The sequence below is a fragment of the Phodopus roborovskii genome, unplaced genomic scaffold (assembly GCF_943737965.1).
Source record: "Phodopus roborovskii unplaced genomic scaffold, PHOROB, whole genome shotgun sequence".
NCBI classification, from domain to species: domain Eukaryota; kingdom Metazoa; phylum Chordata; class Mammalia; order Rodentia; family Cricetidae; genus Phodopus; species Phodopus roborovskii.
The window spans coordinates 4,827,273-4,848,583 of NW_026125052.1; the positions used below are offsets into that span (position 1 = coordinate 4,827,273).

Genomic DNA, 21,311 nt, shown 5'->3' on the forward strand with positions numbered 1-21,311 from the left:
TCTGGAGAACTAATCCAGCCAGAGAAGGACAAAGGCAGCATGCCTGTGGAAGAATGATGTCCAGAGAGACCTCTGTGGAAGGCTCAGAAGGCAGGAGGGCTGCCGGTATACTCTCCACCCTTGGCAACTTTTCTGGCTCTATGAGCACCTGGAAGGCCTGGTGGTCTGGAGGAAATTTCACATCAAACTCACTTTAGGCCTACAGCACCTCTCCCTATGCAGTCATATGTCATCAAGTGATACTAAGCACTATGGAAAGAAGGGCGCTGGCCTACAACATGGCTTCCCGCTACTACCGGTTCCATTAGTAAGCACTTGCTCAGCCCAAACCCCAGTGAAGACTGGAAGGCTTGGCTGGCGGATTCTCACCAGAGGGTACAGAGGGCAGGCAATAAGCACCTAGTTCTAGGCTGGTCCCCTTCTCCAGGGACAGCAGAACCTATGCCCTGATAGGTTTGGCCATGGAGATGTCTCTTCAAGCTCCACAGACAATAACTGTGTCCTCCATGGCAGAAGAACCACACTCCAGATGGCAAGCAACCTGAGCACATTTGGGAACACTCTTCAGAAAGGGATAGGGAGGGACACCTGGTACTGCCGGCTCATAGTCAGCTGGCAGGAAGGTAGCTGAGACAAAGGACCTTTTTTTTTCCTTCAGGAAATCAGCACAGTTCCACATACTATGTACTAGTTGGCCGCTTGGTAACGTGTGAGAGGCATAGGAGCCGACAAGAAGCCAAGTTCCTGTGAGGTGCTCTCTGTGAAACAGAGGGTTCTTCCCTAGGCACCAAAACCCATTTGAAGGAGTCAGGTGTGGTGTCCCTACCCTAGGACCAGGTTAGGAAAGAAGGAGGTGACATTATTTTTCATGGGTATAGAAGGACATTTTGACTATTGTGTGGCTAGTCCAGCTGTGCATGCGTTCTTGAGAGTGTGTGTGTGTGTGTGTGTGTGTGTGTGTGTGTGTGTGTGTGTGTAATATCTAGAAATATCAGCATGACTACAACTGAGACTTACATGGTCTGGGACAAGTCCTGTGCTAGGTTGACAGTTTGGGAGCTCACTATGGTAAGCAGGCTCCCTTCCCAATCTGCAATTCTGAGCAATGCTCATAGCCCAGGCTTAATTCTAGGTTGGTTCCTCCTTCTGCACCTGATCCCCAGCATCCTCTAGGCTTTTCCAGTCCAGGCAGTACCCTCGGGAGGAAGGCATATTAGAGAGAGAGGGGACACTGGACTTGGAGTCAGAAGACCTGAGTTTGACCCTGGCCCTTTCCTGACACCTGTGTGCCCTGAACCAGTCTGTGTCCTCATTTGTAACACATGAGTAATATGTCCCTTCTTCAGTCTGAGTCACTAGGCTGCTGTGCAAACAAAAAGGAGAAAATGCTCCATGTCTTATTGGGTATGTGCAGAGCCCAACACAGGTACTGTGCGCATATTTAGCAAAATCCAATAGAGGAAAATGCAATCCATTTGCCATACAAAAGGGTCCAATCCATCCACTTGGTGAATTTAATCACCCTGGACCTGAAGAAAGGACTATTGGGGGAGGGGCATTGTGAAAAGTTGGGATACTTGTCATGCCTCAGAAAGACAGCAAAGCAAGAGGAATGTATTTGAATGAGAGTTGCAGGGGGCATTTTTACATTAAATGAAAAGCTTCCTTATGCTCACCTAGATGGCTGACTCAATGAAGCTCTCTTATCTCATGTCAGAGATGGGAGCAGAAATGGACCAACAACCTATGCTTGGACTGTAGACCCTTACGTGGGGATGCTAGGCTAGGGCTTCCCAGGCAGCTTTCCCTACACTTCTAAAGTGAGCCAGGGGGCTGTTTGTGGTTGGCTGGCTTACCTGTGGTCAGGAAAGGGCTGTGATTAATCCCTGGGAGTAGGGAAGGGATGTGAATCGTGTGGCCTTGCTGTAGGTCTAGGAAAAGACATGGAAGCCCAGGTATTTCTGTACTGTCTGACACTGGGTAGAATGTGAAAGGGGTACCAGACAAGGAAATCCACTTGCTGCCACAGACCCAGGAAATGCTGCATTAAACCACCCAACATCTGAACTTTCCCTCCTCATCCGCCTTCTAGGGTCTGAGATCAAAATTAAATAGGGAACCCAAAAGCTGGAAGCAGTCCCCTCCTCTCTAACAGTTTGGTGAGTCCAGGACAACCTTGTGCCTCAAGGCACATCATCTACTTAACTCACCAAGGAAGAAACCAGTATGGTTCCCCATGTGTCTCCAGTCACACCCATGTGCTCATCCTGAAGGTCACATCCCTGCTTGTCCCAGGCAGAGATCCTTTGTGTCTTATACATTACTTCTTACATGACCAGCATACATTTTTCTATACTACAAACATGCTGAAGGATTATAAAATCCAGGGCCAGGACTATACACTTAAGGATGGTCTAGCATTGTATCCTAGCAGCGATGAAAAGCTATGTAAGGGTCAGTGGTCAGCACATCCCTGTTAGGGATGGCAGAGGAGATGTGGCACTAGTGTACACTGCTGGGCCAAGATAGGTGAAAAGATAAGGAGACAAGAGGTGAGGTGTCAGGCAGGGAAAGCCACTCACTCAACAGCCTTTAAGATGGGCAAAATGAGCAAACCCAGGGTCTTAGGACTGAATCCCATTGTAACTTGAAAGTACATGTGCTTTCAGTCATGACATGGCTCAGGTGGCCCTCTCTGAATCACAGTTCAGTGCTGCAGACATCTCTGTTAAAAGCCAGGGAGGCTCCCAGAGATTGGGTGGTACCTAACAAGACACAGGGGACTCCATCTCTGCTGAGGGCTAGGGCACCTTCCACCGCCATAAAACCAAGAGCCATCCAGCAAAAGTAGGAGGGGGCACTGGCCAAGCCTGAGCCCTTACTGGGACTCCTGCCCCCTTCAAAAGCTCCTGGACACAGTGGGGTCGCCAGATGACAATCTCAGCCTTCAAAGGCCATCCCTCTCTGCTGGGCCCAGAGGGGAGCTGGAATACCTTATGGCTGATTGGCATTTACAACCTAATCACATCTAACAGCATCTCAGTGCCAAGGGATCCAGCAGCTGGGTGTGGGTGGTGGGCGAGGAGGGTGTCCAGGGCAGTCCTTCGAGGACCAGTACAAAAGGCTTTCCACTTGAGCAGTCCTGTCTTTAATGATTGTAAAGGCACAGGAGTTTAATCCATTTTTGATGTAAGCACTAATAGCTCTGTGTCCTTGAAGTTCAAAGCGGGCACATACATGTCACTAATTAACCAAGCGCGGAGCCATTCAGCTCCCTCTCATGTTCCTAATTAGGTCTTAAATAACAAACAAACTCCGACCTTAGCAAGAGGGCCCCATTTGTCAGCTAGTCTAGGAGTATGACTGTTTCCCTGTTTATGATTGCTCTAAACTGCTTGTTCCTAATCTCAGGCTGGACTCAAGGAAGGTGGGAGAGTCATGCCAAAGGGACACAGAGCCCTTAAGGCTTGTCTTTGATGGTGGTCTTGTTGGCCCTGGTAGGTAGAAGAGCCCTGAGCCCATAGGGACTCTAAACCCAGCTTGGTGATCTCTCCTGCTGAGTGTCTGTGATGGTCAGGGATGTTATGTAGTCATACAACCAACCAGGACTTGAGGCTCTGGCTTTGCCTGAGGTTCACCTTGCCAGATGGGTCTAACTTGTGGTCTGGCAATGAGAAAGTTAAAAAACTCCCAAGTGATTTTAGCATGCAGGATAGTTGCACTGACCCAAATCTTAAGGCTGCCTTTCTCCTTAGCAATGATTAGCAGTCTTCTGTTATTGAACTTGTGTATGGTCTATGTATGTGTTGTGGGTGTGTGGGTGTGGAGGCCAGAGGCCAATGTCAAAAGTGTCTTCCTCTATTGCTCTCCACCTTAGTGGAGACAGGTTCTCTCAATGAACTTGGAGCTCACCAATTTGGCGAAGCTGGCTGATCAGTCAGGTCCAGGGATCCACCTACATCTCCCTCCCCAGGGCTGGAGTGACAGACGTAGTACCAGGGGTCAGAACTCAGGTCCACTTGCTTGCAAGAACACACACTTTATCAACTGAGCCATGTCCCTTAGCTCCAGGTCTCCTGCTATTAATGAACACTATCCACAATGACAGAACCCTAAAAGGTCCCTCCAGGCACACTTAGGGTTGGGACTCTGATAGACTGAAAATGTGATTTTAACTGTGGGCTCAAGGCCTGCTGCCTTCATGCATCCAGCACTCGATGGCTGAATGTTCTCAAGTGCATACTCCATGCCCCCACTGAATTTTCTATCACTGGGACGCTCCTGGCTTTCTCTGCACGCTATCCTTAAGTCACTGTCTTTTTCACGGCTTAGCCTCCTAGGACAAAAGATCAGGAGCTTTGGATATAGCAGCAATACAGAGCTGCAGAGCTGATGGGACCTACCAGGGCTTAGAAGTCTGAAATCCTCATTTGGTAGAGGTAGAAGCATGCCTGGAACCACGAATGGTCTGACGCCCCGCCCTTCCCCCTATGGGTTTATCTCCTGACGCCCCGCCCTTCCCCCTATGGGTTTATCTCCTGACGCTCCGCCCTTCCCCCTATGGGTTTATCTCCTGACGCCCCGCCCTTCCCCCTATGGTTTTATCTCCTGATGCCCCGCCCTTCCCCCTATGGGTATATCTTCTGACGCCCCGCCCTTCCCCCTATGGGTTTATCTTCTGACGCCCCGCCCTTCCCCCTATGGGTATATCTTCTGACGCCCCGCCCTTCCCCCTATGGGTATATCTTCTGACGCCCCGCCCTTCCCCCCTATGGGTTTATCTTCTGACGCCCCGCCCTTCCCCCTATGGGTTTATCTTCTGACGCCCCGCCCTTCCCCCTATGGGTATATCTTCTGACGCCCCGCCCTTCCCCCTATGGGTTTATCTTCTGACGCCCCGCCCTTCCCCCTATGGGTATATCTTCTGACGCCCCGCCCTTCCCCCTATGGGTTTATCTTCTGACGCCCCGCCCTTCCCCCTATGGGTATATCTTCTGACGCCCCGCCCTTCCCTCTATGGGTTTATCTTCTGATGCCCCGCCCTTCCCCCTATGGGTTTATCTCCTGACGCTCCGCCCTTCCCCCTATGGGTTTATCTTCTGATGCCCCGCCCTTCCCCCTATGGGTTTATCTTCTGACGCCCCGCCCTTCCCCCTATGGTTTTATCTCCTGATGCCCCGCCCTTCCCCCTAGGGTATATCTTCTGACGCCCCGCCCTTCCCCCTATGGGTTTATCTTCTGACGCCCCGCCCTTCCCCCTATGGGTATATCTTCTGACGCCCCGCCCTTCCCCCTATGGGTTTATCTTCTGACGCCCCGCCCTTCCCCCTATGGGTTTATCTTCTGACGCCCCGCCCTTCCCCCTATGGGTTTATCTTCTGATGCCCCGCCCTTCCCCCTATGGGTTTATCTTCTGATGCCCCGCCCTTCCTCCTATGGGTTTATCTAATCTTCTGAGCTACTTCTCACTCACAAAGGCATCTCTTTCCCTAGGTGCACCTCTGGGCCGTTTCAACTTCCTCTTAGCTTGAACCTTGAAGGTCAAGACCTAGGGGACCGAGGTGAATAAATCATCGTGACCCCTAGCATGTCATAAGGAGTTTACTTTTCAAGACAGGCAAGCAGGAAGAGAGGCTGGGAGGGGAGTCCCAGAAATGTCAGGGGCTACTTCGGTGGAAGGTTTACAGGCTGTCATGCTGGAGTAAAAAGAAATCGTGAGGCCAAAGACGGCGAAATGAGACAAAGTGTTTCTTCTGGTCATGGGGCTGCTGCTGGGCTTCTGGGCTTCTCTAGTGGGGAGAGGGGGCTAGGTTTGTGCCTAACTGACTTTCGGAGTCCAGGGTACCTTGTGTGCTGTGTGTATCTGTAATGGCTGAGGAGAAGGGCTGGGCTGTTTTCCTCATACACCACAGGCACCCAGGCTTGCATTCACGGACCTGGACAGACCTCTTTATTAATATTAATAAGTAGCCAGGAACAAAGGGCCCATTTATTTTTAGCCTTCTTTAATTGTGTAGTAATTACTCATCTACAAAACAAATGAGCCCCTGTTTGCAGTTGCCATGGTACCTGGTGCCCATGCCTTCCACCAAGAAGATCGGGCAGAGTCTGCTTCATGCATGGCCACGCCCCTTTCTCCACCATTGGCCCACAGCAAAGCCCAGCAACTGGGTAGCCAATGGGCTCCTTGCTCTAGGGCTGTGCTGTGTTTCCCAACCACTTTCCAGGTGCAATTTGTACGAGGCAGAGGGAGGGATGCTGACTCCTCCCCTCTGAGAAGTCCGCCTATCCAGGGATTCCTTTCCTTGCCCCAATACCTTGGACAGTAACTAACTTCCTTCAGCCATATTTTAACTAAAGGTTCTCTTCAAATAATTCTATTCAGCCTGGCTCTCCGTTGTGGGACAACACCTTTTCTGGGTCTCTTTTGTCTGACACTGGTCTGAATGGACAGGGGCCAGATCAAAATGTCAGTCAAAGGACAGCCAGGCAGAACCATGGGGGTGAGACCTCAACAGTAGGAGGAGGTACAAAAAGAAAAAAAAAAAAAAAAAGCAAAAAAGCCTCCTGAGACTTTGTAAATGATTTTGGGTTATCGTCTCCCCTAAGAAGAGGAAGAATTGAGTGGGAGCAGCTGCACCTTTCTGTTGAGTGTTTAAAAGTTGCAGTCTTGCTCAGGCGTTGCTACACAGCAGTGTGTACTGTTAGTGGCTGAGAAGGGGCAGGCTCCACTCCTGTCACTGCCACCTCAGATAAGCTACTATCTTCCCTGAGGCACAGTTTGTAATCTTTAAAATGGGAAGGGGACTGATGGCACCCATTATGGCTTCAGAATTAAGTGGGCTTGGCACATAGCACTTGGTTCGCTGATATAATGTGAGCACTACTGAGGAACTGTTATTATTGTTGCATTATTAAAGCCAGGGCGTGTCTCTAATACCCTCTCATTAACAGGACACCCTTCTTCAAGGGAACTCCCCAGCAGGTGTCTACTTTGAGTGTTGGCAGGAGCTCTCCCATTCCACGCTAGAGTGGAGCCCACTGTAGCTCTCTTACCCTTTGACAGACTATCACAACAGCCAATCACAGCTACTGTACTCTTTTGCCCCTGGCCCTATGGTGTCCCAAGCTGGAAAAGGGAAACCTTTCTATTAATACTCACAGGCATCCAGAAACAAAGGGCCCCTTTATTTTACGTGCATTTCAATTGCACAGTAATTACTTGTCTATCCTAAGATTGCAGCCTTGCCTTACTTCATCTCCTGCATACTGGTGTCCAGGTGTGGTGGTACACACCTTTAATCCTAGCACTTAGGCAGCAACAGGCAGATCTCTGTGAGTTGGAGGCCAGCCTGGTCTACATAGTGAGTTTCAGGACAGACAGCCAGAGTTAACCTGCCCCCCCCCCAAGTTTTGTGTGGTGTGTGTGTGTGTGTGTGTGTGTGTGTGTGTGTGTGTGCCCTTTCATCTGTACTCGTGTGAGCTCACACTGGTGTATGTATGTACCTGTGGTGGCTGGAGGCTGATGTCAGGTGTCTTCTATTTTGAAGCATGGTCTCTGGCTTGGCCTGTGAGCCAGTGACATCTTCCTGTGCCCGCTTCCCCAGTGTGTGCTTGCTGCTGCATCTGGCTTTTACATGGATGCTGCAGATCCGAGCTCTGGCCCTCACGAATGTGCAATAAGCATGTTACCAGCTGAGTCATCTTCCCAGTCCATGAAAGTCTTTTTAATGACTCATAACCTCGACTGTCACTCAGAAGTCACCAAGCAGCAAGGTAGGGATCACTATGTATGGCTTTCTGCTAGTTTGAGCCAGACAAGGACAAGAAATGGTCTAGCAGTAAGAATGAGGGCAGTGGCTGCCATGAGGGCAAAGGAATGGGGACCAACAGCCTAAGGAAGGCAGTGGGCGACAACTTGTCAGTGAAAGTAGAGTGGAGAGGTGGGGCCCTCATGTCCCCTGATGTGTTTTGTGTGTGTATTTCAGATTCCCAGGAGGACAGAGTCTCATCTCCTGGATTAAGAGGATGGACCCCAGTCATCTTTCTTAGATGGTTTTGTCTTTCCCAGTCTACTGCCAGGAAGAATTTGAACCAGCCCTCAAACCATGATGTGGATATAGTGATCCCGACTGGCTTCAAGGTAGTCCAGTCTCATTAAGTCTATATTACACTACCCAGGAGAGTCTCTCCCACTCCCAACCTCTCAAGGCCAGGGCCGGGCGTTTCTTCTGGCTTTGTCGGGCATTCTCTGACCATGCAGATCTCAAACTTGACTATGTGATCTGTCCTCCCCAGAGGACTGTGAATCTCCACAGGGCAAAGACATACCACAGAATCCTCCTGCATTCTGCCCTAGTCTCCATCACCATGGTGAGCTAGCTCTGAGCTAATCAAGTAGAGAAGAGTAGGAGACCTCCTATGTTGATACATACTGATGTGCATCCAAGGCTGTAATGTGTAAGAATTATTTGTGACTTGTCTGCTTCCTCCACTCTACCCTGGATAATGCTGCCAGGGTATGCCAAGCATCTGGTGTCACCTACTGGTTTTGGGTTTCCCTTCTTGTTGCCCATGTGAATCCAGGCTCCATGGCTGGGTACCAAGGACCCTCTACTCTGGCTCTCCAGCTCTCTAGTCTCACGAGCTGTCCTCCCCTCCCCCCACTGCATTTAATTCTCCAGTCACGGGGAACCGTTTGCAAGGCCTCAAATGCATTTTTTTCTGTTCTAGATGTTAATTGCACCCCTCTGCATGGAACAGGTTTCTGTGACTGGGTTTTTGTTACATCATATTGTCATTAATTAACCCGTTGCTGGCAGGTCCTTAAGGGTGTGGACAGTACTGGTGTTCATCCACAAACCCCCAGGAATGTGGTAGGTACCTCTGGTTGTTATTACAACTTAATTTCCCTTTTCCTTATCAGCCCCAAGTTTTCCTTTGGGACTTGGTCCTCTCTACAACACTTACTGTACAAAAGCCATTTGGTTTAGAAGAAGATAGGTTGAATGTACAGTGATGGGTTCTTATAACACAGGCCTTAGTCAATCATCAATAAAGCTCTTGCACTTTTGCTAAAATTCTGGACCACCTTCTGTATTGTCTTGCACTATGCTGCAGGGCATTTTCGAGGCAGGTGACACAGCTCAGGCTGGCTTGTATTTGTTATGTAGCTGAGGCCCTGAACTTCTGGATGCCATTCTTCTGGGTTTGTACAATGCTGGGGATCAAACCCAGGACTTCTTGCAAGTAGGTTAAGCACCACTACCAACCACACTACATCTCTAGCTCCACCTCCTTTAGAAGGGACAGAGTGACCGTCTTCCAGGAATTCTCTCAGTCCTCAGGACCTCTACCAGAGGGAGCAGGTCTCCAGGCCCCTGTCCAATATATGCTCTCCTCACTCGTACCCAGGAGACCCGCTACACTTTCCACCACTCCTCTAAGCACATGAGTGCCGGCCAACCCACTCAAGGGAGAGGCAGGGACTGAAAACCATTTCACTGATTTAAAGACCATTAACATTCCCTCACTCCATTTGCTTCAGGATTAACTTATACTTCGGTCTGGACTTTAAGGCTAGTCACTAATTGCTCTAGAGTTGATTTATCAAGTGCATGGTATTTCTATTACAAAATTATTGATTGTAGCTGATGTATTGTCTCCTCCACAGGGCTGGTCCAAAAGCCCTTGGAAATGAATGGAGCTGAGGTCAGCGGCAGGAGCCCATTATAGATTCAGTGAAGTTACCTAAAACCCACCGCCAGTCTTTATGGTTAAATTCTGGTTTTCTTAGAAATGACAATTTTAAGGACAAGTTGGGAAATAAGGTGTTTTCCAGAACACAGGCCAGGGCCCTGGGAGATGATCACTAGAGTGACACCCTGTGGATAAAGTTAAGTCTAGCTAGCTTCAGTACCTAGTCCTGATGGGCCAGAGCTTTCTTTTTCTCTGGGCCACTGTACTGATTCTATCTATGGCAACAAAGCGACTATACCCTAACAAGAGCCTCTCTCCATGACTTTCCCCACACATAGGCTACAGCTCCCAAATGGATGTGTGTTGCTAACACAGAGGGGTTGACGGGGAAACAGAGAGAACCGCCCTGTGTCCTCACTACCTCTCATCCCCCATCACATCTTGCTGACAGAAGTGCGGGAAAACTATCTGCACAGATGAAAGCACACACTGATCCTTTTTCCTTTCTGTGTGTGGTGCATGCATGTGTGCTTACCTGTGTGTGTGCATGTGTGCAGGTATGCTTTGTTTCTGTGTACTTACCTGTGTGGGTGTGCAGGTGCTCTTACCTGTGTGTGTGTATGCATGTGTGCAGGTGTGTTTATGTGTGTGCTCATGTGTACTTACCTGTGTATGTGTACATGTGTATAGAAGCCAGAGGTTGATGTCAGGTATTTTCCTTTATTGCTTTTCACCTTATTTTTTGAGACAGGGTCTCTCACTGAACCTGGAGCTTGTCGTTTTCCCTACACTGGCTGTCCCAGGAGCCTCCGGGATCTGTCTGTCTGTCCACCTAACACTGGAGGTTACAGGTATGTGCTGTCACATGTTGCTCTATCTGGCTTTTCTGAGGTCTAGAGATCTGAACTCAGATCCTCATGTTTGTGTGGCAAGTACCCACTAAACATCTCTCCTGCTCACTCTCCTGTTTTAAATCGAAGTTGGAAGAGGTTGTTATCAGGCTAGAGATCACACTGTGAGAAACAAGGACTCTCCTGAAAACCACAAGACACCTGCTTATGTCCCCTGGATCAAGGCTATAGAATGTCCTCCAGCATAGGGTGGCAGTAGTGGCGGACAGCTTTGAGACACTTTCACAAAGGTGGCAGCAGAGATTCAGAGCCATCTCAGAAAGGCTGGGATGTCTGTGTGAGTTTCTTGGGCTATAATTTCCTCCTATGGTTCAGGAGAGGCTGCATGGTCCTGGGATAGGCATGCTAGTCTGCCCACCTGTCTTTTGGGATGGAGCTCTGAGGTTTCCAGACTACAGGCACAATGGCCTCCTCCACAGCAAACCCATCCCAGGATGCAGGGTTCTGCCCTCTGGTTGTACTCCCATTTGCTGCCCCCACTCCCTAGTCCCAGGTCAGTTTGTTTCTGCAGCAGCATGGAAGCCTAGTCTCAGTCACTTTCTTCTGCCTGCCTTCCTGTCCCCAAGGGAATCTTGCTGGAAGGTTGGCTCCTCCTGATTTTTTCTACCTGGAGCCTTGGTGTCCTCATTCTGTCGGCCTGGCGCATGCTCCGTTCCTGTGTTCTAACTCTGCCAGAGCACCGAAGCTTCCCCCGCCCCAAGCTTCTATTTCATTCTATCATGACATAGCTATGGATTCTGTGACCCTTTTCCAAATTCTGTGTCCTATGGTAGATAACCTGCATCCTATAGATTCTATCCTGTGCCCTGGTCATATGTCATGCACCTTGACTTGTACACAGGTCTGGGTAGTAACTACTATTCTCACTTCATATGGTCTTAGAAAGTTAGGGCCAAAAGCTCTGAGGTCTCTGGCAACTCCCTTATGGCTTGTCACACATGCAGAGAAGATAGTGTGTCCAAAGATGGTTGATGCCCTAAGTAGAAAACACAGGTCACGCCCCCCCCCCCAATCCCTCTAGGGAGGCCTAGGGGGAAACTGGGTGGCTTTTTCTTTGGCTATGGCAGGTCCGTCACACTTCTCTTCCCTGCAAAGCTGTGCCAGTCACCTTACCACTAGGGATGCCAGGCCATCACTCAGCCCATCGGCCCCTTTCATTATCACCATTCATAAGAGCCATGTTAGCATCAACCAGGGACAAATGTACTCCCTGTCTACAGGGGCTGGTGCTCTCAGTCCCTTCCCTACCACATCTTACCCACAGGAGCAGTGACACAGGCTGACCTTTTCATAGGGACCTGTGTCCTTCAAGGGCTAAAGGAGAAGCTGAGCTTAGAGAAGCCTGGCTGATGGTCTTTAAAAAACAAAACAAAACAAAACAAGGCAAGATCTGTTGCTTTGGTCAAGAACGGTGTGGGGAAGGTAAAAACTTGTAAGAACTGGATGACTCCTTCCAACCCTGGCTCCACTCACTTTTGCTATGGTGAACACGGATCTCAGTTGGGCAGGCTTAGAGCTGAGGGAGGTGACCCAGTTCTAGACTGGGAGAGTGGGATCGTGAGGAGAGGTGGTGGTGGCTGATGGCGAGAACATGGATCCAAGCCCCTTGGCAACGTTGAAAACATGGAACCCTTCTCTTTCCTAGTCCCCATGCTATCTTTCAGACGGCGGTGTTGGGCCGCGCCTTCGGAGGCCCTGTAATATCAACTCAACAATGCATGTTCTACAACTACAGCTACAGCTACCAGGACATCTACTACAGTGCATGCATTCAGTTCAGTCCCACAGATACATACAATCTAAGAACAGGCAAGGGGGTGTGAAATGTTTTACTAGACAACAGGTGTTTTGGAGTTGTAACTGATAAAAAAATAAAAAATAAAAAACGAAAGTGTACAAAAAAAAAAAAAAAAGACATTTCTCGAGAGTTGGGTATGAGTTTGTTTCTTGAACTGTTTCATCTGAACAAGCAAAACATGCAAACCAGCTGGTACTAACAGGAAGCTGGACACTGAGAGAGGATTAATAGGTGTGGACAAACCTTCCCGCTGAGCGTGTTCAGAAGAGTGTTTGAGAGGAGGTGTGCAGGTCCTAGTGTAAGAGAGGCAGGAAAGTATGCCTCAGAGACACTCTCTCACCGCAGCCCCAACCAAGCAAGAGAAAAGACAACAGAAACATGACTGCTCACACTCACCACCACCATCAGGAGCTCACGGCACTAGACTGGAATAAAGCTGGCAAGTATAAAGTACAGTAAGGAGTCCTGGCTGGGGCCTGAGGGTGGGTACGGGTAGGAGGGTGATGCCAGGGAGTGCTCTGCAAGTTCTAAGAGTAATACACAGACCCGCCCACGAGGTCACCCCAAAATAAAAGTACCCTGAAAATTGGTACTGCTGTCCTCAGGTTGGGGAGGGGGGGCAGTCAATTGTCAAACCGGATTTATGTTTGGATGGGACGTGATGGGGGGTGGTGCCGCTGGAACTGAATGAGTACGATCAAAATAAACAAACTCTTGACTGAGCACAAGAAAGGATGATGTTTCAGACTACCAGGTGAACGTGAAAGAAAAGTGAACACTGATAGTGAAGTTATCAAGGAGTCGGCAGAGGCGCCCCCAGCCGGGACGCCTATGCCCTGCTCACCTCAGGCTCTGGGGGAAGGAAGAACAGGCAGGCAGGCTAGCCCAGAGAAACAGGCTGAGTGAGGCAGAAGCTCAAGGCTCCCCCTTGACTATACCTCGATACCACAGCCCTGACAGATACAAGTTGCCACCCCGAGAAAGAGCCAAGCTACCTCCCACCCCATGGCCCTCGGCAGGTGCTTCCCAACATGGGAAGGGAAGTCAAACGAAGGGGTTGGGGTGGAGTGGGTTGAGAACTAAAACGGTGGGACTAGATAAAAGTAATGACAAAAATGTTGCCTTCCATAAGATGTCTAATCCCTCAGTCGAGTCCAGGAGTCCCTGGAAGGAGAGTTTCCTGGAGTCTGTAGCCACTTGTCAGGTGTGGCATGGTACCAGGCTCCAGGAAGGTAGCCCATGGGCTCTAATGAGTTGTGAGGATCCCCGATGCAGACTGCTTGCTCAGGAGGCTCGGGGAGCATCCTTAGCTTTGGGGGAAGAGCTGGAGGCGGGGGCAAGGCTTGAGGAACTGGTACAGGGAAATCTGGATCATCAGTGCCTTAGAACCCTATGGGTGCATGCATTGATGTGTGGCCTTTCCCAAATTCACAGCAGAGTGTGAAGGGCTACTCTAGATAAATTAACTGGCCAACCTTCCAGGCTCAGAGCTCAGTTCATCTGCTTGAGGGAAAAAGGTTTCAGTGCCCCTATGGGCCAAAATGTGTTAAAAGAAAAAGGCAGTTTCCTTCCCCAACTTTACAGCCATGGTCCAGGTCCAAAGGTGGGGCTCTGGGCTGGGCTACATAGTCTCCATGAGCAGATGGGACCATGCTCTCTCTGCAGTGGGCACTGCCCAAGCCTACAACCACTAGGCAGCACTGGGGGTTTCCCCTTGGGTAAGTACCTCAGGCTGAGGATTTACTCTTTGTGCTGACCCAGGCTGGGGTGGGCAGGGGTTTGGGAAGCGTACTCCTGAATACAATTCACTAACAGTGCAGCGATGAGCATGGCTGACCTTGATGGCCTGTGGGAGAGTTGGCTCCCGATGGAAATGGCTACAAATAAAACACCACTGATCCTGGAAACAAAATGTGTGGTTGGAGATGACCTTGAGGGTTAGGAGTTAGAGGGGTGGGTGAGTGGGGCTCCCTCCTGGCTCTGGGAGGGGGGGTCTGTGCATGGGCAGGGGTGGCAGAGGGGGGTACAGACTGGGAGGCGGCTCTCAGACTCGCAAAGAATCCCATACTGCCCTTTAAACTTGCCATGAAGTCAAGGGGAACGGGTTGGGGTGGGGAGAGAGGCAGGGTTAATTTTGGGTTAAAGTTTAGTTTCATAATCCAAAAGTTATCAAAAGGAAGAAATCGAACAGAGAAAACAAACAACACTCACAAATCTCAAGACTGTTCTTTCGATCTTTCTCCCCTCCCAGGCACAGGTAGGAATTTTCATTCTCCCCAAAACACTCAAGCTAAAAACCCCACAACCAGAAACAGGATATGATGCAGCTGTGCACCCTTCCTAGGCCTGGGAGTGGGGACACTGAGGGACACTGGCCAGAGGGCAAGGTGGTGCCTTTAGAGACTAGAATGGATGAAGCGGAGAGTGCCCAGCTATTTGGACTTCCCAGCCTGCCTGCCAATCACCGGCTCTCTGGCCACTGCTCCTCAGTAGTGCCCCACCCTCAATCAATTCCCTGCCAGGGCCCCCCAAAACTCCGGCAGGTATCTTGGGGGAGAGGATCCTTTGTAGCTTGGAGGTAGTGCCAGTTTGCATGGAACGGATTTTTCTCTGACATATTCTAATGAGCCTCAGCGTGCCAGTTTGGGTTTTTGGCATTTGCCCTCTGTGCTTTTAACGTTCCACTTTCTGGTACCTTCACCAGCACCCCATCCTGCCCACATTCAAGTAGTGCTCTAGTGACCTGCCCATGGGGTGTGGTTGGGGTGGCAGGGCAGGGTAAAAGAGCTGGAGAAGGGGCAAGGTGGAGAGAGCAGCTATCATCAGGGATGCCCAGTGCATGACAAAAAGCCTGTGGCTCTCAGTGGGGTGACACACCCCAGTTCTGACCAGACCTTACAGTAATGCTGGGGAAGTGTTCCCTGGTCCCTGGAGGTTTCCAGATCTTTTAAAAGGCTAGGATAAGGTCATGGGAGAGACAGCTCCAATTTCTTTGATGGCTGCCTGACTTAGAAGAGGGTCTGGGGCAACAAGGATTTGGGCTACAGTAGCTTCGCTCCTTTTCTGACCTCAAGGATTGGTCCATATCTGGCTTCAAGGGTTCTGGGAGTTGGTTGAGCCAGAGTAAAAAGCCCACCTGCCAGGCTTGGCTATAGGAGAGCCTACTTAGTAGTCAGAGACCCAAGGAAGGGAACCTTCTGAACATGCCAAAGCCAAGGACAGCAGTGACCAGAATGCCCAGAAACTGGGTTCGGAGATGGGAAGGTCCAAAACCAAACGGAAAGGCAGTTTCTCTTTGTTAATGGGAGTACAATTCTGCCTGGGGTTTGCAGTCCCCTAACTGTGGCTGACTCTCATGGGAACAGCCCTGGATGGCTGGGCATTGGTGATGCCTCCCCTGTACCCACCCCCTCCCCTGGGCTGTGGTGAGAGGGTGCTGGACAGATGCAGCCACACAGATTTATAGGGCTTTTACCTTCCCCTGCACGAGGCATGCCTGGGAGCCGCCTGCCCCGCACACCTTCCTACCTGATCCTCGAGCCGCTGCCACTGCCGCTGCCGCCACTGGTCCATAAGCCGCTGCTGGGAAGCCTGGAGAGAGGGAAGAGTGGAGTCAGAAGGAGCCACAGAGGACCCCTGGTCACACAAAAGACAGCCGGGAAGGGCTTCACAGACAGTGTTGGGGGATGCAGGTCAGCGGCTTTCAGGCTTCTGGAAGGCACAGTATCTTTGGATATTTGAATCTCACACACTGCTCATCCCAGAAATGCATTCTAGGAAGCACATAGCAGTAACTCAAATATGAGCAGGACCTGTGTCTTCTGAGAATTGAGCTGAGGTCTCTGTTGACTCTGCAATGACACATGATGATGCCCCAGGCTGGCCTGCTATTCCTTACAGGGACCCTGGTGGTGGGGTCAGCTGGAGCTCCAAGGTGGGAAGCACCTGGGGCTGGCTTCTTCATGGAAAAGGCATCATGGCCTGCACAGAGATGGCTTTACTCCTGAAAGTTCTCCAAAGGTCTGCTCATCTGAACTCTAGATTGGACAAAACTTCTTGTCAGCAGAGCCATGGGCCCAGGCCTTAGGGCGAAGCATTTGGGTGTTCCTGGGTGAGTATATACATAGGGCCAGGCGTCAGATGGCTGAGGGACTCTACCTGGGGTGATCACTGCATGATCATGCAGTGTTTTGATCTTCCCAGCATTATATCACTCTGAGGTGCTGGAGATGGAACCCAGGGCTTTGCATATGTCAGATAAGTAAACTGCCACAGACTATATCCCACTCCATCCCATGGCAGTAACAGGGAACTTAATGTGACTCCAGTATATGAGGCCACCCTCAGATGAGGCCAGCATAGTGTTCCGTCCCCCACCCCCCATGCCCTTCCAGGGATCCTTTTTGGTCAAGGTTTGCACTGTCTAGCAAAGTTAGGCCAGTCAGGAATGAAGATGAGGTCAATCACGTGGCTGCAAAATGCCCACATGGAAGAGGTGGACCGAGTCCTTCCCCTCTCCTGGGCTTCTCTAACCACTAACTTGACACACAAGTCACGCACTGGAGCACAGACAGACAGACTTCCACATACATACAGACAAGTATCTTCTGCTACCAGGTAGACATTTGCAGCCTGACCCCAAGACCCACTCCCAGGGCTAGTCTTTAAATGATGTACCAGAAGCCCCTGCAAACCCACCAAACAGCCCACAAAGGAACTGCTTGACTTTAGCCACAGAGCCTGTCCGATGAGGCACTTCTACAGGGTGAGGGAACTAGAAGACATGCACCGGAAGAGCAGGGAACAGAGAGGCAAAGAAAGGAGGAACATCCTCCACACAGAGCAAACTAGAAGCTCACTAAACTCTAAGACTATGGTCCGAGCTACGTGGTTCTACAGAGGGCAAGACGTTCAAAAGGGAAAGAGCTACTCTAGAAAGGTCACGCTAAGCTACTTCAAATGCCAACGAAAAGAGACATACTTGCATTTAAATATGGTAATAGGGCTGTTGAAGGGGAAAAAGAAAGATCCAGGTGAAATAATTGTACACGGTTCTCCCAGGCTGGGAACGAGTGTCCCAGCGCCCATGAAGACCTTGCTGCTCCCTTCCCAGAGGGAGCCCGGGATGGGACTCCCCACCTAGTCCTCTCCCCAGCTCTTCCATGCAGGTTCTAGATTTCTGAAGATGGTGCTGGTGGAAAGTGCTGAAGGAAAATAAGGAAGAAGTCAGGTTATTTCTCCTTGTCCCAACCTCTGTCCACCCAGCCTCCTGCTGCAGGCCCAGAGCAGGGCTCAGGGTACTAGGGAGGAAGAAGCAATGGGGATAGAGGAAGGTTCTTTGTGCTTTCTTACCCCAGATATAACATAGGAAGTTTCCTTGGGAGTGGCAGAAGAGCTTGGTCGGAGGGACAAAGTATGGTCAGCAAGATTTGTTAACAAAAGGTCTATTTTCTAGAGTTAAGCAGTTTGGACAAGAAGCCAGAGAGAAAGGGAGAATTAAAACAAAAACAAAACAAAAATCCTTGCTCCAAAAAGGAAATGCATTATCCTTCAGCTCAGATAAAGGTGTCTGCAGGAGATGGAATTCTCTTCCAGGGACGGAGGTTTCCTCAGCCACTGATGTGAACTAAGAGATAAGAGAAGGCTTTACCAGAAGTGGCTTCAGAGAGAGCCATTGTGTGTGTGTGTGTGTGTGTGTGTGTGTGTGTGTGTGTGTGTGAGAGAGAGAGAGAGAGAGAGTGAGAGAGCGAGAGAGAGCGAGAGAGAGCGAGAGCGCCCTGGCATTCCTGGTATTGTAGGCTCAGTCAGTTCTAAATTTCTGCCGCTCAACATATCAGCATGTATTCTGTTTACCTCTAATGCTGGTAACTGCCCAAACGGACATGATGTATTAGCAATGAATCCAGCACAAAGGCAGGAATGGGAGCTACAGGCTGGTTATCTGTGAACAGGAATGTACCACATTCCTCCTGCCTGGGAACCTTCCTGTCCTAGAGAAGATGCCTGGATACATTAGAACAAGGCTGATGGAGGGATTCTGGGTGAGGACTGACTAACATGTAGCATTCTTGGTGGGTGGGGTCAGAGCCAGAGACCCATTCTTCAGCAAGTTCAGCCTTCAGCCCTGGCTGACCCCTTCCCCTCTTGCTTGTCCTGTGACTTGGGCAGGGTACATTATTCCTCTAAGTGCAAGGCAGGTGGGCTGGCACGGTGAGCTTTATAGTCCCTTAGCTGTGGGCCCTGCACGAGCCTGTCTATCTATGAGGAGTCCTCTGGATTTGATGGTAACAAAACGTTGAGGTCAGTGACTTATCTACATGTAAGATATCCCCACATCATTGACAGTGATCGACACACTTTGATAGACTTTTGGGAGTCATGACATCACTGCAAATAATAAAATCAATACCATTTTAATTCTTTTAAAATTATGATACTGCACCTACTTTCCCCTGCTTACCCGGTTCTGTATTTTCTAAGCATAGCTATTTTTATATGCATATATTATTTCTCTTGCTGGGTGACAATCTCTTCTAGGACAGGATTCAGTCACATGCTCCACCCACTTAAGTTCCAGTTCCCAGTCTTCCCAAACTCTAGTTGACCAGGGTATATTGCTACTGTGTGTGAAGGAGGGCTGGGAGCTGCTCCTATGGGTCAAGTGTAGATAAGGACAGCAGTACCTGTCAGTCCAGCAGCCTGACCCCTCCAGTCCTCCAGCCCCAGGATGGAAACGCAATGCCATGCGGAACAAGGTAAATACAACAAAGGATTCAGTACACAGGAGTGCCCAGCTCTGCCCAAACATGTTGATTTTTAACTCTGGTTTGAGAACATGAGGCACTACCTGGTTTCTAGTGTCTACACAAACCAATACCCCTGGAGGTCATGACTGACTCAGCCTGTGGTACAGCAGACATTGGGGCCTTGAAAAGCTTCTCAAGATAGAGTCAAAGTTGAGGACCTGTGGCGATAGAGGTCACGTCACTGGCTGGCAGAATGGCTCAATGGGAAAAGCAGTGCTGATAAACCTGAGTTTGTGTCTCTGATCCCATGTACAGAGATGGATGAAGCCTATGGGCCAGCTAGGCCGCGGTAGGCCAAAACCAGGAGGTTCTTGCACCTTCAACAGTGTGGAAACAGAGAACAAACTCCTGAAGGTGCACACACGTCCAAATAACACGTAAAACCGTAATGTACTTTGTTGTTGCTTTGTTTTTTGAGACTATTTTCTTGTATAGCCCTGGCTGTGCTGGAACTCGCTCTGTAGATCAGGCTGGCCTTACATTCACAGAGATTGGCCTGCCTCTGCCTCCCAAGCACTGAGATTAAAGGTGTGTGCCACCACAGCTCAACTAATAACAAACTTAAAAAAAAAGTCAAGTACTGGGCACAGCTGTGTACTCAGTCATCTCTTCCACCTCACAGGACCAGGGCCCTCCCGAGGGTAGAGTGGGAAACCAAATTCATGTGGTCAATTCTTTTCACAACAGCGGGTTCCAATCATGCCTGGAGGAGCTTCCAAAAAACACAGCTTGCCCTGGCCCCACCCTCATCAGCAGAATCAAACCTTCTAGAAGTTTTTGGTGCACAACATAGACAGAGAAGCCGTGAGTGAAAGGAAGCCATGGGGGCCTTTGCTTTCTATAAACAGTGAAAAGGTGTTGCTCCCTGTCTGGTTGGCTGGGAGGTCAAAGGTCTGTCTCTTTTCCCCATAGAAGAGATGTGGGCTTGGGGGCCACTGCCGGAGTTGCAGTTGGGTCACTACTATTTCTGTGACCCAGGAGGGGTCATGGATCCCCAAAGGAAGAAGAGAATTCTGAATGAAGCTCCTCGTAGCTGCAGGAGATAAGATTTGGGGGTTCTTTCTTCAAGCCCCACTCCGACAGTCTTTTCTAGGTTTGGCAGATTATATATTCTTCTGTTCCCTCCCCAGCACACCCTGTGTCTCCCTACAAGTACTTTCTATAGCTGGTTCAAACAGTCTTGGCTAATCTAACGTTGCTTTCCTGAATCCAAACACTGGAAAATAAGCCACCAAAAGAAGAAACTGTTACCCAGAATGTAGGAAACATGTCCTACACGAGTTTGGAAACATCGCCATCTGCCACTCTGGCTGGCCCAGGCTGCTCAGGCCTGCCTGGGGTGGCAGGGCGCAGTGTTTTATAGGAAATTCACAACTCTGACTTCTGGGTGAGGCTGGAAGAGAGCTGGGTGGCACATAATTGGAGCTAGAGGAACCGGGGGTTCACATCAGAATGGAAGCTCCAAAGAGGAGGCGAAGCTAATCACCAAAGGGACACATTTCCAGGATCAAACAGAAACGGTCTGCTTTGACGGGAGCTGATGCGAGTTCATTTCAAAAAGAACAGAATAAGCCCTGAGCTCCTGGCATCCAAAACAGGAACCTGACTTAAGACGGGCTGTTTGAGGAGTGAGACCACTTTCCCCAGGAGGTCCCAACAACAGATCCCTTAGACAGGTGAGGGGGCTAGGGGCTGCTGCTTGAGGCAGGGGGATGCTGAAGAGAACACGGGCTAAGCACGCCTCACCATTGGCTCTTGGCTACAGCAGAGGAAACACATAATTTAAAATCTGACAGTTGTCCCTGGGGAGGAAGCAAAGGAGCCAACCTGGAAAACCAAGGCTGTCTGTGGCCAAGGGTAGGGGGTAGAGCCTGCTTTCTTCAGGGTGTTCGCCCTAAAAACATGGAAGGCAGGGGCAAAACATGTTCTCACCTCACCCTGGATAATAAGTTTTAACATCATTGCTGTTTAACATGCTAACTCTCTAGATGTTTGGTGGGAACAAAGGAAGGTACATCACAGTGCATCTGTGAAGTGGCAGGTTTCACCAACATTCTTCTTACCTTTCTTTTTAAATATTGAACCCAGAGCCTTGTG

The 21,311-nt window shown here is 49.9% G+C and overlaps 1 protein-coding gene across 18 annotated transcripts in view; it reads right to left on the minus strand.

Annotated features, from left to right (window-relative positions):
- The window catches only part of Msi2 (musashi RNA binding protein 2), a 353,285-nt gene that overhangs the window by 7,326 nt on the left and 324,648 nt on the right, over positions 1 to 21,311 (minus strand). For 7 of the 18 annotated variants that reach the window (XM_051194411.1, XM_051193964.1, XM_051193794.1 and 4 more), the window contains one exon: positions 15,937 to 15,999. In XM_051194411.1, coding sequence (XP_051050368.1) covers positions 15,937 to 15,999 — 63 coding nt within the window. Of the gene's footprint in view, positions 1 to 12,651; positions 12,702 to 15,936; positions 16,000 to 17,389; positions 17,414 to 21,311 lie in introns of all 18 variants that reach the window. The other 11 variants (XM_051194255.1, XM_051193372.1, XM_051193626.1 and 8 more) reach the window with 3 other exon arrangements.